Genomic DNA, 15,280 nt, shown 5'->3' with positions numbered 1-15,280 from the left:
ACAATATGTATACTTAATTACATTCAGGATATATTAACCTTCATACTTAGTGTTAATATCTTTCATTTCTGTGATAAAATTATTGCTTGATTTATCAGTGAACATTGTCAAGTTTGGTTTTTACAAACCCTTTGTGTGTTTTTTTAATTTATTATTGTGATTAAATGATTACATAAATTTCACAAATTTCACAGTATTGTGGGATAGTGATACTTCGTTGAAGTCACAGATTCTAACCTTCATGGGACAAATTGTCTTTATCATGGTCTATAAAGTTTATGAGTTCTATGAGCTTTGACAATACAGTTATTTCTTCCACCTTGGGTTATATGTACATTTCTTTCCTTTTGCTTAGTGTCAGCTGTTCCCTCTTTCCCTCATTCCCTCCCTCCTATTATTGCCAGTGAGTTGCTTAGTTTGTTTTGATCAGTGACCAGTGCAGCTGATGGGACCTGCTGTTGCATGTTTTCCCATTTCCCTCTGTTTCTATGTCCTCCTTCTAGTTTCCCTCCAGTGTACACACACACACACACACACACTCTCTCTCTCTCTCTCTCTCTCTCTATATATATATATATATATATATATATGTGTGTGTGTGTGTGGTCATCAGCATGGGGTCATTTAGTAATGATTCATGGAGGTCCTTTGTTTCTCGAATCTTGTTTACTTTGTTGTATCTCCTTACGTTTTGGATTTAACATACACTTGTCAAGGAGACCACTTGTTTGTATCTTTGCTCTTGGCTTACCTCACTCAACATGATTTCTTCTAGTTCCATCCATTTCCCCGTGAATGCCATTATTTTGTCCTTTCTAACGGCTGCATAATATTCCATTGTATATAGGTACCACAATTTTTAGATCCATTCATCTGTGGTGGGGCATCTGGGTTGTTTCCATATCCTAGCTCTTATAAACAGTGCTGTATTAAACATGGAGGTGCATGTGTCCTTGTGTCCTGGTTCCTGTTTTTCAGGATAGATACCTAAGAGTGGTGTGGCTGGATTGTAGGGGAGGCCTATATTTAGCTTTTTGAGGACCTTCCAGACTGCTTTCCAAAGTGGTTATATGAATGTACATTCCCACCAGCAGTGTAATAGGGTTCCTCTTTCTCCGCGTCCCCTCCAGCATTTATCATTGGCTGACTTTAGGATGTGGGCCATTCTGACTAGGGTAAGGTGGTGTCTCAGGGTTGTTTTTATTTGCATTTCCTTTACAACCAGGGATGATGAACATTTCCTTATGTGTTTCTTTGCCATTTTTATCTCTTCTTGTGAGAAGTCCCTCTTTAGTTCCCTTGCCCATTTAGTAATTGATTTGTTGGGTTTGGGAGGGATTAGTTTCTTGAGTTCCCTGTATATACTGGATATTAGTCCCTTGTCTGATATATTGCTGGTAAATATTTATTTCCCCAGTTAGTTGACTGTCTTTCTAGTTTGGTTATTATGTCTTTAGTTATGCAGAAGCTTTTTATTTTAAGGTATTCCCATTTGTCGAGTCTTTCTCCAATTTCTTTTTAAATAAGTTTTTATTTATTTATTTTTATTGTGAAAATACTGTACAGGGGGGTACAATTACATGAGCAAGATAACAAGTACATTTCTTATCAAGCAGTGTTGCCTCCTCCTTTGTTTTTCTCCTACCATCCCTTCCCTCCCATCTCCATGACTATACACCCCCCCCCCAGCCAAACTTGTAAAGTTCGTTTTTCAACATAGCATTTTGTACATCTCGTTGTTGCAATGGGTCCACCTGTATCCCTATTTAAACAATTTGTTTTTTCCCTTCCCCTCCCCAAATTATACCAACATCAAATACAGTGAAAACGGGGGTTATACCATGGGGGAGGGACATACAAAGCAACAAAGAGATACCTTTTTTTTTTTTAATTTAATTTTATTTGTGAACATACTGTACAGAGGGGTTACAATTACATGGGCAGGATAATGCGTACATTTCTTACCAAGCATTGCAGCCTCCTCCTTTGTTTACCCTTCACCTCCCTTCCCAGCCTCCCCCCCCAATCCCAATCCTTCTCCTTCCCACCCCCCCAACCCCCCCTCCCCCCTCGCACCGACGTTGTAAAGCTCGTTTTGGACATGACAACTTGTACTTCTCATTGTTGCAACAGGTCCACCTGTATCCTTAAACAACTGGTTTTTCCCCATCTCCTCCACAAGTTATACTGACATCAAATATAGTGAAAGCAGGGGTTATACTGAGGGGGAGAGACATACAAAGCAACAAAGAGATAATCTTATAAATGCGTTAGAAACACATGCATGAAAGAAAAAAACATTAAAATACATATCTAAGGGTTCATTTTCCTGACATCACATTATCTGACCTTTTCCGCTTGACTCATACATATACTAGATATTGCAAATAAGGGAAACCATGGGACCTATGTTTCTTTGGGCCTGGCTTACTTCACTTAATATAATTTTTTCCAAGTTTTTCCATTTCCTAACAAATGGGGCAATGTCATTCTTTCTGATGGAGGCATAGAATTCCATTGTGTATATATACCACATTTTCTTGATCCATTCATCTACTGAGGGGCATCTGGGTTGGTTCCAGATCTTAGCTATAGTAAATAATGCTGCAATAAACATAGTTGTGCTGGTAGCTTTAGTGTGCTCTTGTTTGTAAACATTAGGGTAAATGCCCAAAAGTGGGATTGCTGGGTCATAGGGGAGTTCTATGTGAAGTCTTTTGAGGAACCTCCATACTGCTTTCCAAAGTGGTTGAACAGGTTTACATTCCCACCAACAATGAAGTAAGGTTCCTTTCTGTCTACATCCCCTCCAGCATCTGTTGTTGTTAGAGTTCTTGATTTTTGCCGTTCTAACTGGAGTGAGGTGATATCTCAATGTTGTTTTGATTTGCATTTCTTTTATGGCTAGGGATGTTGAACATTTCTTCATGTGTTTATTGGCCATCCTTCTTTCTTCTTCAGAGAAGTTTCTCTTTAAGTCTTCGCCCACTTATTTATTGGGCAGTTGTTTCTTTGAGGATTTGTTGTTGGAGGGTTTAATTTTTTGAGTTCCAAGTATATTTTAGATATGAGACCCTTGTCCGTTGTATGGCTAGTAAAGATCTTCTCCCAATCCGTGGGCTTTCTATTGATCTTGCTAGCTATGTCATTTGCCCTGCAGAAGCTCTGCAACTTTATGCAATCCCATTTGTCCAACCTTTCTTTGATTCAACAAAGAAATATCTTATAAATACGTTAGAAACAATAGCAAGAAAGAAAAAACATTTGAGTCCTTATCTTGGGGTTCATTTCACCTACCATCAACTTATCTGACTGTTTCTGCTTGTCTCAGACATATACTAGTTATTGCAAATAATGGAAACCATGGGACCTGTTTCTTTGGGCCTGGCTTACTTCACTTAATATAATTTTTTCCAAGTCTTTCCATTTCCTAACAAATGGGCCAGTGTCATTCTTTCTGATGGAGGCATAGAATTCCATTGTGTATATATACCACATTTTCTTGATCCATTCATCTACTGAGGGGCATTTGGGTTGGTTCCATATCTTAGCAATGGTAACTTTCTCCAGTTTGTTGTGACCTTGGAACTCTGTTCATGAAGTTCCTGCCTGTGCCTTTAAGTTCAAGTGTCTATCCTACTGTGTCCGGCAGTCGTTTCAGAGTTTCAGGTTTGATGTTAAGGTCTTTAATCCATTTTGAGTTGATGTTAGTGCATGGTGACAGGCTGGGGTCCACTTTTAGTTTTCTGCATGTGGCTGCCCAGTTTTCCCAGCACCAATAGTTGAAGAGGCTGTGCTTCTTCCACTGTATGTTTTTGGCTCCTTTGTCAATATCAGCTGACTGTAAGCATGTGGTTTTATTTCTGGATCTTCTTTTCCATTGGTCTTTGTGTCTGTTTTTGTGCCAGTACCAAGCTGTCTTTGTTATTATGGCTTTATAGTAGAGTTTGAAGTCCAATATCAAGATCCCTCCCATGTTGTCTTCTTTGCCTAGAATTATTTTGGCTATTCTAGGTCTTTTGTTGTTCCATATGAATTTTTGGACTGTTTTCTGTATTTCAGTAATGAACATCATTGGGATTTTGGTAGGAATTGCATTGAATTTGTGTATCAATTTTGGCAGTATGGCCATTTTTACTATATTAAGTCTGCCTATCCAAGAACATGGAAGGTCTTTCCATTTTCCTGGTGTCCTCTATAATTTCTTTCTGTCAGTTTTTATGGTTTTCATTAAATAGTTCTTTTACATCTTTGGTTAGGTTAATTCCTAAATATTTTAATTTTTTTGAGGTTATTGTGAATGGGGTTGTTTCCTTGATTTCCCTTTCTGCTTGTACATTGTTGGTGTACAGAAAGGCAATTGATTTTTGTGGGTTAATTTTGTATCCTGCTACTTTGCTGAAGTGGTTTGTGAGTTCTAAGATTTTGGGGGTTGAGTTTTTGGGGTATAGTATCATGTCATCTGCAAAAAGGGATAATTTAACTTCTTCCTTCCCTATATGGATCCCTTTAATGTCTTTTTCTTGCCTTATTGCCCTGGCTAAGGATTTCCAGAACTATATTGAAGAGGAGTGATGAGAGTAGGCATCCTTGCTTTGTTCCTGATTTTAGGAGAATTGGTTGTAGTTTTTCCCCATTAAGCATAATTTTGGCTATTGGTCTGTCGTATATGACTTTTATTGCCTTAAGGAATGTTCCTTCCATTCCTATTTTCTCCAGAGTTTTTAACATGAATGAATGTTGTATCTTATCAAAAGCCTTTTCTGCATCAATGGAGATAATCATGTGGTTCTTGACCTTGGTTATATTGATGTGATGGATTACATTTATTGATTTATGTTTGTTAAACCATCCCTGCATCTCTGGAAGAAGCCTACTTGGTCGTAATGTATGTGTTTCTGGATTCTGTTGGCTAGAATTGTGTTAAGGATCTTTGCATCAATGCTCATCAAAAAGATTGGTCTGTAGTTCACTTTTTTTGTTGGCTCTTTGCTTGGTTTGGGGATGAGTGTGATATTGGCATCATAGAATGAGTTTGGGATAGCTTCCTCTGTTTCTATTTCTCAGAAGAGTCTGAGGAGTATGGGTATTAGTTCCTTTTTAAAGGTCTTATAGAATTCTGTAGTGAATCCATCTGGTCCTGGGCTTTTCCTTGTTGGAAGACTTCTGATTGCTTCCTCTATCTCATTGTAAGATATTGGTTTATTTAATTGATTTATTTCTTCTTGGTTCAGCTTGGGCAGTTTGTAGTTCTCTAAAAATTCATCCATTTCTGCTAGGTTTTTCTTTCCTTAGTGAGTATAGTTTCTGGAAATAATTCTTTTTTTTTTTGGGTGGGGAGGTCTGGTCATGGAGCCTGAACTCTGGGCCTGGGCGCTGTCCCTCAGCTCTTCAGCTCAAGGCTAACGCTCTACCACTTGAGCCACAGCACCACTTCCGGCTTTTTTCTTTTTGCTTATGTGGTGCTGAGGAATCGAACCCAGGGCCTCATGCATGCAAGGCAAGCACTCTACCACTGAGCCACCTTCTCAGCCCCTGGAAATAATTCTTTATAATTGTTTGGATGTCTTGAGTATTTGTTGTAATTTTTCCTGTGGCATCCCTGATCTTATTGAGTTGGATTTCCTCTTTTCTTTTTTTGGTTAATCTTGCCAAAGGTCCATCAATTTTATTGATTTTTTTCAAAAAACCAGCCTTTTTTAAATAGTTTCCTTGATTTCAGCTCTTTTTTTGGTTATTTTGCTCCATCTAGTAACTTTAGGTTCAATTTTTTCATGCTTTTCTAGCAGTTTCAATTGCAGCATGGGATTATTTACTTGGTCTGTCTCTATTTTCTTGATGTGTGCACTCAGAGCAATAAATTTTCCCCTCAGGACTGCTTTTTCCATGTCCCACAGGTTTCTTGGTAATGTATATTCATTTTCATTGAATTGTAGGAACTTTTAATTTCTTCTATTACCCAGGTGTTGCTCAGAAGTGTGCTGTTCAATTTCCATGTATTTGAGTAATTTCTACGGAATGCTTTGTTATTGAGAACTAGCTTGATTCCACTGTGGTCGGATAGGATACACAGGGGATTATGTCAGTCTCCTTGTATTTCCTTATATGAACTATGATATGGTCTATTTTGGAGAAAGTTCCATGAGCAGCTGAGAAGAACGTGTACTGTGTCATTTTAGGGTGGAAAACTTGGTAGATGTCAATTAGTTCTGCTTGAAATATGGCCTTAATTTGGTGGCTTCTTTGCCAATTCTCTTGTTGGTAGACCTGTCCTTTGGTGAGAGTGGGGTATTAAAAATCTCCCAGTATTATAATATTTGGATCTATTTTATTCTTTAAGAGTATTTGCTTAACTGCAGGAGTTGGGGAGGTAGGGAGGAAAGGGATGGTAGGGGAAAAACAAAGGCGGGGGTAACAGTGCTCAATAGGAAATGGACTCATTTCCTTGCTCATGTAACTGTAACCCCTCTGTACAGTATCTTTACAATAAAAATATATATTTAAAATTTTAAAGTACAGTTTTGTTAACTGTAAACATTATTACTCTCCAATTTGATGTCTTGAGAATAGTTTATAATCTGTCAGCTACTTAACAGTGACATTAAAATAGAAATAAAGTATATAATTGATTCTCATTTTTCTTAGCAGTTATGTTTTATAAAGTCACTACGAACACTGAATTAGTGAATACCAAATTATTGCTGCAGGAGAGATGCAGATTTAGGTTCCCTGAGCCGTTGGTCATGATGCTTTTATTAACTGATCAAAACACACCTAGGTCCCTTATTTAATACATATTATTGATTTCATCAACAGTGAACTTATAGCCAGTAGCACTGTGAGGAACTCAGGTATAAGCAAAGGTAAAAGCAGACGTATATTTTCTCAGTAAGGTATTCTTGCACTTAGAAACACTAAACTGAAGCACTGTACCTAAGAATCATTTGAACAAAATTTTGCTAATTCAGAGCACAAAAATATGAGTTGAGGTAATGGCTCAAGTAGCAGAGTGCCTGCCTAGCAAGTGTAAGGGCTTAAGTTCACCCCCCACTACCACAAATCAAAACAAAAACATGCAAAAATGTGAAAAAAAATACAAAGTAGACTGTGGTAGGAACACTTCCATACAGTAATGAGAGCTAAAGCAAGAAGGCATAGTTGTACTTTGTGTGGCCTCAACTGGGAATGTACTATTTATTTATTTTCATGGTGCTTGGGTTTGAAGTCAGGTCATTGTGCTTGTGCAAGTGCTTTACTTGAGTCACACTCTTAGTGCTTTTTGCTTTGCCTTTCAGGTAGGGTCTCAAGTTTTGCATGGGCTGGCCTCAGACTGCAGTCTTCCTACTTCTGTTTTCTGAGTAGCTGGAATTACAGGCGTGTGCCATCATGCCCAGCTTATATTTGGAGATAGGGTTTTGGGGTTTGTTTTTTTTTTAATTTATTATGAAAATACCGTACAGAGGGGTTTGTTTTTGTTTTTATTTTTAACTTTTTACCTCAGCTTGTCTTAAACTGTGATCCTTCTATCTCAGTTGTGACCCACTATGATCAGCCTAAGCATATAGATTTAGGTCTATAAATAGTACTCAGTGAATTTGCAAATACATAATTCAAGAACCTGAAGATTAACCATAGATATAATTATTGTTCTTATGTCTTCAATAACCAGCCATTTCTCCATTTCTCTTTTGTAAGCATTTTATCCTTTTCTCTTTTGTATCTGTACATAGTTTACAACTTCAGACAGATACAATATGTGAAGAGATTCAAGGATTAATTGTGTCTTGGATTTCAGGCTATTTAGTTTAGATGTTTTAGTTAATTATGATCTTTATTGCTGTCCTGTTTATTTTATTTATTTATTTTTTGGTCCAGTCGTGAGGCCTGAACTCTGGGCCTGGGCACTGTCCCTCAGCTCTTCAGCTCAAGGCTAGCGCTCTACCACTTGAGCCACAGCGCTACTTCCGGCTTTTTTTCTTTTTGCTTATGTGGTGCTGAGGAATGGAATCCAGGGCCTCAAGCATGCAAGGCAAGCAAGCGCTCTACCGCTGAGCCACCTTCCCAGCCCTGTCCTGTTTATTTTAGGTACTAATAATTCTTAATCTGAATTTAACTTGAGGGCTGTCATTGTTATTTGTATCAAGACCCAAAGAAAGGTCTTAAGCTTTCTTAACTGTGTGTATAAAAATTATCTATACTCTGTGTCGTTTCACAGCTTTTGGCTCCTGATTTTAAGTTCTTTGAGTTCCTAAAAATTCATCTTAAGTAGTAACATCATTTATTTTTCCATAGCTTTTTTCCTTACTAATTTAACCCTCTCTACATTTATTATAGAAATTTAATCTTAATGTTTAGTAATTTCAAGTTTAAATGAATTCAATTCATGAGAACTACCTCCTCTTCTTGGTTATGGTATCTAAATTCTAAGGCAGTGAGGTGACATTATGATCTGGTCAGTGATTGGCATGTCAGTCTTGAGGCCCTCTGGGACCTCTGTTCCCCACTCATCCTTCACACTATTCTAATGCCAATCTGGAGTGAGAGCTGACTCTTGAACCATTTAGTCTGTGTAACCAAATTGGCTTGGGGTAGTAAGAATCTTTGTATTAGAAATTTGCTATGAGAAATAAATAGGCTTTGCATATTACACACATCCCTGAACATGTCTTTTGGAAAGTATTTAAATGTATTATAATACTATAATTATTTTCTATTTGTAATGACTACTTAAATGTATCTTTTTGACTAGTTCATAAAGTTTTTATTTTAAAGGGAAATATTTAGAAGTTGATTGTTTTCTGCTTATATATGTGAGAATATATATGTGATATTCCAATAATACTTTTTATATGTTACAGGGGCTAAGGAATAAACCAAAGAAAACAGCACATGTGAAACCAGACCTCATAGATGTTGATCTTGTAAGAGGTGAGTCTTAGATACTTGGATGTTTTTTCTAATTTTTTTTTTTTTTGAGCTTGAACTCAGGGCCTGGGCACTGTCCCTGAGCTTTTTTGCTCAAAATTAGTGCTCTACCACTAGAGCCACAGTTCCACTTCTCCACTTTTTGCTGGCTAATTAGAGCTAACAGTATCACAGACTTTCCTGCCCATTGATTTGCACTGCAATTCTCAGATCTCAAGCCTTCTGAGTAGCTAGGATTACAGGCATGAGCCACCAGCACCTGTCTGAGATACATTGATTTGGAGGGAAAAAAGTCAAAATAGTTCACATCTGAACATTTGTGAAGTAAAATTTTGCAGTGTGAGTCTTAATGAAGATAGGAATAGTATAAACGAGAATGGAAGCATTTAAATGCTGTTCAGTAGTCCTTTCTCCCTCTGAAGATGACAACAAGAAATTAGGTATAGATAATTTAGTTACCTTTAGCACTGCTGTTAAACAATAGCAATTCATTTTTGCTTAGCAAACTATAGAACCTTATTACACAACCTCAAATGGTAATGGGCTAGAGGCATAGCTCAGTGGTAATTACCTGCCTAGCAAGCTCAAGGGCTTAAGTTCAAACCCCAGAAGTATCATTTTAGAAATGAAACTAAAATGTTTTTAACCTGTTATTTCTGATTGGAATTGACATTTGAGTACAATTCTGCTATGTTTATTAAATAAGTGGGGAAATACTTTTATTTCAAGCAATAATCTTTTGAAGTACCTGATTTAATATGACAGGATGAAGACTTATTTTAAAAAGTGATTACCACCTCAAATTGGAAGTCTTCACTCATAGCATTAATACAAAATCAAATAATATACATGCTATTGTTTTTCAAACACTGAATTTTTTTTCTGTAAAGAAATTAAGAATAATGAGTGGAGTCTGCTGTTGTCTTTACTTTTCCTCAGGATCTGCATTCGCCAAGGCAAAGCCTGAAAGTCCTTGGACTTCTTTGACTAGAAAGGGAATTGTTCGAGTTGTGTTTTTTCCTTTTTTCTTCCGGTGGTGGTTACAAGTAACATCGAAGGTCATCTTTTTCTGGCTTCTTGTCCTTTACCTTCTTCAAGGTATAAATAAAAGATGGAAATGAAGTTTGCTTTTAACTTTCAAGATGTTATATTTTTAGGTTTCCTAAGTTATATGTATTAAGTTATATATGTTATTAATGCATGTTCTAACTATACTATTGAGTGTCAAGTGTGAGTATGATAGTGAGACAAAACAGTATACTTGGTATTAAAAATATCTGAGAATTTTTCAACATAATAAAAAAACATAGATGTGTGGATAACTAAAACAAATAGAAATTCATATGACTAAAATTTTTGACCCCTGAACCACATTCTCACAGCTTTGTTAGGCTGTCTCTCAACAAAACAGCACACCAGTGAAGTCTTAGTAACAGTACACATGATACTACAACACTAGAGAGCTTCTGAGACCAAAGAAGAAACAACCTTCATCTCATTACACTTAAAAAGCAATTCTTTGAGGCTGGGAAGGTGGCTCAGTGGTAGAGCGCTTGCCTTGCATGCCTGAGGCCCTGGGTTCAATTCCTCAGCACCACATAAGCAAAAAGAAAAAGCCGGAAGTGGCGCTTTGGCTCAAGTGGTAGAGCGCCCAGAGTTCAAGCCCCACGACCGGACCCAAAAAAAACAAAAAACAACAACAACAAAAAAAGCAATTCTTTTTTTCTTTTTATTTGTTTGGTTCTTTTAAGTCTTTTTAATGTGTTGCTTTTAAAAACAACTCTGATTTCTAAATGATTAGTTATGTATGTTTCATCAACAGACCCTCTGTATAAGAAATATCTTTAAGTGAATGAAAATATAATAAAGATTAAATAACTTAAAGTTGTTTCTTCTTAGCCAGTGTACATCTTTTTTTTTTTTTTTAAATTTTATTTTATTTTATTTGAGAACATACTGTACAGAGGGGTTACAATTACATGGGCAGGATAATGCATACATTTCTTACCAAGCATTGCAGCCTCCTCTTTTGTTTACCCTTCACCTCCCTTCCCAGCCTCCCCCCACCCCCCCCACCCAATCATACCCCCCCCCCCCCCACTGACATTGTAAAGCTGGTTTTGACATGACATTTTGTACTTCTCATTGTTGCAACAGGTCCACCTGAATCCTTAAACGACTTGTTTGTCCCCATCTCCTCCACATGTTATACTGACATCAAATATAGTGAAAGCGGGGCTTACACTGTGGGGGAGGGACATACAAAGCAACAAAGAAATAATCTTATAAATGCATTAGAAACACATGCATGAAAGAAACAAAAACATTAAAATACATATTTGAGGATTCGTTTTCCTAACATCACATTCTCTGACTTTTTCCGCTTGACTCATACCTATACTAGATATTGCAAATAAGGGAAACCATGGGACCTATGTTTCTTTGGGCCTGGCTTACTTCACTTAATATAATTTTTTCCAAGCCTTTCCATTTCCTAACAAATGGGGAAATGTCATTCTTTCTGATGGAGGCATAGAATTCCATTGTGTATATATACCACATCTTCTTGATCCATTCATCTACTGAGGGGCATCTGGGTTGGTTCCATATCTTAGCTATGGTAAATAATGCTGCAGTAAACATAGTTGTGCTGGTAGCTTTAGTGTGGCCTTGTTTGTGATCATTTGGGTAGATGCCCAAAAGTGGGATTGCTGGGTCATTGGGGAGCTCTATGTGGAGTCTTTTGAGGAACCTCCATACTGCTTTCCAAAGTGGTTGAACAAGTTTACATTCCCACCAACAATGAAGTAAGGTTCCTTTCTGTCCACATCCCCTCCAGCATCTGTTGTTGTTAGAGTTCTTGATTTTTGCTGTTCTAACTGGAGTGAGGTGATATCTCAATGTTGTTTTGATTTGCATTTCTTTTATGGCTAGGGATGTTGAACATTTCTTCATGTGTCTATTGGCCATCCTTCTTTCTTCTTCAGAGAAGCTTCTTTTTAAGTCTTTCGCCCACTTACTTATTGGGCAGTTGTTTCTTTGAGGATTTGTTGTTGGGTGGTTTAATTTTTTGAGTTCCAAGTATATTTTAGATATGAGACCCTTGTCCGTTGTATGGCTAGTAAAGATCTTCTCCCAATCCGTGGGCTTTCTATTGATCTTGCTAGCTATGTCATTTGCCCTGCAGAAGCTCTGCAACCTTATACAATCCCATTTGTCCAACCTTTCTTTGATTTGTTGTGTTTCCGGGTCTCTATTCAGAAAATTTCGGCCTGAGCCAAGGAGACCTAGGGTTTCTCCTATTCCATCCTGTAATGTTTTCAGAGTGTCTGCTTTGAGTTCAAGGTCTTTGATCCATTTGGAGTTGATTCTGGTGCAGGGTGATATAGAAGGATCTAGCTTTAGTTTTCTACATGTAGTTAACCAGTTTTGCCAGCACCATTTACTGAAGAGGCTGTCTGTCTTCCATTCTATTGTTTTAGCTCCCTTATCGAAGATTAGATGGCTATAGGTCTGTAGGTTCATTTCTGGGTTTTCAATTCTATTCCATTGGTCCTGAGGTCTGTTCTTATGCCAATACCAAGCTGTTTTGATTACTATGGCTTTATAGTAGAGTTTGAAATTTGGTATTGATATTCCTCCAGCAGTGTTCTTTCCGTTGAGGAGCGTTTTTGCTATTCGGGGTCTTTTATTGTTCCATATGAATTTTTGGATTGCCTCTTCTATTTCCTTGAAGAATGAGGGTGGAATTTTGATAGGTATTGCGTTGAATTTGTAGATAGCCTTGGGAAGTATTGCCATTTTCACGATGTTAATCTTTCCAATCCAGGAGCATGGGAGGTTTTGCCATTTTTTAAGTTCTGTGTTGATTTCCTTTTTCAAGATTTTAAAGTTTTCATCATAGAGGTCCTTCACTTCTTTAGTTAAGTTAATTCCTAGGTATTTTATTTTTTGTGGGGCTATTACAAATGGAGTTGCTTTCCTAATTTCAGCCACACTTTTCTCATTGTTGGCACAGTGTACATCTTATATGTATAAAACGTAATAGAAGGGGCTGGGAAGGTGGCTCAGTACTAGAGTGCTTGCCTTGCATACATGAGGCCCTGGGTTTGATTCTTCAGTACCACATAAGCAGAAAAAGCTGGAAGTGGCACTGTGGCTCAAGTGGTAGCGTGCTAGCCTTGTGCTGAGGGACAGTGCACAGGCCCAGAGTTCAGGCCCCATGACCAACAACAACAATAACAAACTGGAAGAGCTGGGAAGGTGGCTCAGTGGTAGAGTGCTTGCCTTGCATGCCTGAGGTCCCCTGGGTTTGATTCCTCAGCTCCACATAAGCAAAAAGAAAAAAAGCCGAAGTGGCGCTGTGGCTCAGGTGGTAGAGCGCTAGCCTTGAGCTGAATTGCTGAGGGACAGCGCCCAGGCCCTGAGTTCAGGCCCCATGATTGCCCCCCCCCCCAAAAAAAACAATAACAAACTGGAATGGACTGAAGATTTTATGATTGTGATTGTATGATTATGCTTATGTGAAATATATGTTGGATTTTTTTTTTTTGGGGGTCCTGTCGTGGGGCCTGAACTCTGGGCCTGGGCGCTGTCCCTCAGCTCTTCAGCTCAAGGCTAGCGCTCTGCCACTTGAGCCACAGCGCCACTTCTGGCTTTTTTCTTATATGGTGCTGAGGCATCGAACCCAGGACCTCAGGCATGCAAGGCAAGCGCTCTACCACTGAGCCACCTTCCCAGCTCCGTATGTTGGATTTTTTTTAACCATGGTGGGGATTGAACTAGAGGCCTTGTGAATGCTAGATTTGTGCTCTACCACTGTGCTACAACTCAGCCATATTTTCTCTGATTAAATATAATGATATATTTTTGTGGTAGAAAATTTAGAAAGTATAAGCTAAAATAAGTATAAGCTGAATAAAAAAAGAACCAAACTATAGTCTTACATTTTCAGTTTACTTTCAGAAACTTTATATTGTTGAGTAATTTTATGTGACTATATTATTTTTGGCTAATACTATAATTAGTGTTACATGTATCAAGATACATGTAATATTAACTTATTAGAAAATATTTCATTGTATATCCATATTGGCCATTTAAGTTGTTCACTGACTTTGACTATTGTGGATACTGTTGAAGTGACCATATTCAGATTTTTTCTGACATTTTGAATTGTTTTCTTATAAGAGATTCTTAAAATATCTGAAATAAAGTATATTACAAACTTCACGATTATTTTGGAAAAGTTACTTTATTGTTAATTTCATGAAAGTTCTAAAATTTTATTGTATATTTTCTAACTACAGTGTTTTTGTTAAGTTAAATATTTTTTTTGGGGGGGGGGGGTCCGGTTGTGGGGCCTGAACTCTGGGCCTGAGGGCTGTCCCTCAGCTCTTCAGCTCAAGGCTAGCACTCTACCACTTGAGCCACAGCGCCACTTCTGGCTTTTTTCTTTTTGCTTACGTAGTGCTGAGGAATCGAACCCAGGGCCTCATGCATGTAAGGCAAGCACTCTACCACTGAGCCACCTTCCCATCCCCAAGTTAAATATTTTTAAAGTAAATATTTAATGTGTTTTATAGCCGTAGGCATTTTAAAATATTTGCATTATATAGCAGCATTACAGTGATCCTACTTAACAAAATTAACAAAAACCTCATCATACTTAAATTAACTATTTGTTCCAAAGTAGAATTAGATATTCCTAGTCTTTCGATTCAGGCATGGATGGAATTTGAGGCTCAAGTGCTATCTTTACTTTTCTCTGTTGATTCTTCTTTCTTTGCTGGTTGTAGTCTTAGGCTGGCTCTTTCTGGGTGGTGGCTGAGGTGGTCTCTGGCAATTTCCTATTTCCACAGTCCTTAGTATTTGTGATCTAGGAAAATGGCATTCTTCGAGACTTAAATTATTTCTAAAGTTTCTGATTGACCTGCTTTGATCATATGCCTATGTTTTTAATAACTCATGTTGAGTTATACAAACTGGTGAGCTTAGATTACATTATATGTCCATGTCTGAAGTTGGAGAAATAAAACTGTTTCACTGACAAGTAAAAGAAGAAAGCTTCCAAAAGTCTAAAAAAGATTTTATAATCAGAAAGTTTAAGGGATGCAGAATCGGTAAAGCAACCTTTCCCAGGTAAAAGAAGAAATCTTCTAAAAATGTAAAGAGATTTTATTCAGAGAGTTTAAGGGAAACAGGGTAGACAAAAACAACCTTTCCCTTTCATGTGATAATGGTTAGCTTTGATGAATACAATAATTTCCTTGGAAAATATAGCCAAGTAAATTTATGTTAATCTTGAACATATAGACCTCTGTTCACAAGCTTTCTGTATAAATTTATTCTTGTC

General features: G+C 37.5%; 1 protein-coding gene across 2 annotated transcripts in view; it reads left to right on the top strand.

Moving 5' to 3' along the window:
* Positions 1-15,280, top strand: part of Phtf2 (putative homeodomain transcription factor 2) — a 102,705-nt gene that overhangs the window by 50,462 nt on the left and 36,963 nt on the right. For both annotated transcript variants that reach the window (XM_042684722.1, XM_042684723.1), the window contains exons 4-5: positions 8,859-8,928; positions 9,865-10,023. In XM_042684722.1, the coding sequence (XP_042540656.1) occupies positions 8,859-8,928; positions 9,865-10,023 (229 nt within the window). The remainder of the gene's footprint in view (positions 1-8,858; positions 8,929-9,864; positions 10,024-15,280) is intronic.

Source organism: Dipodomys spectabilis, unplaced genomic scaffold (assembly GCF_019054845.1).
Source record: "Dipodomys spectabilis isolate Male_0828 unplaced genomic scaffold, ASM1905484v1 ptg000089l, whole genome shotgun sequence".
In the NCBI taxonomy this organism is placed as follows: domain Eukaryota; kingdom Metazoa; phylum Chordata; class Mammalia; order Rodentia; family Heteromyidae; genus Dipodomys; species Dipodomys spectabilis.
The sequence above is the reverse complement of the archived record's forward strand: the minus strand, read 5'-3'. Positions and strand labels throughout refer to the sequence as shown.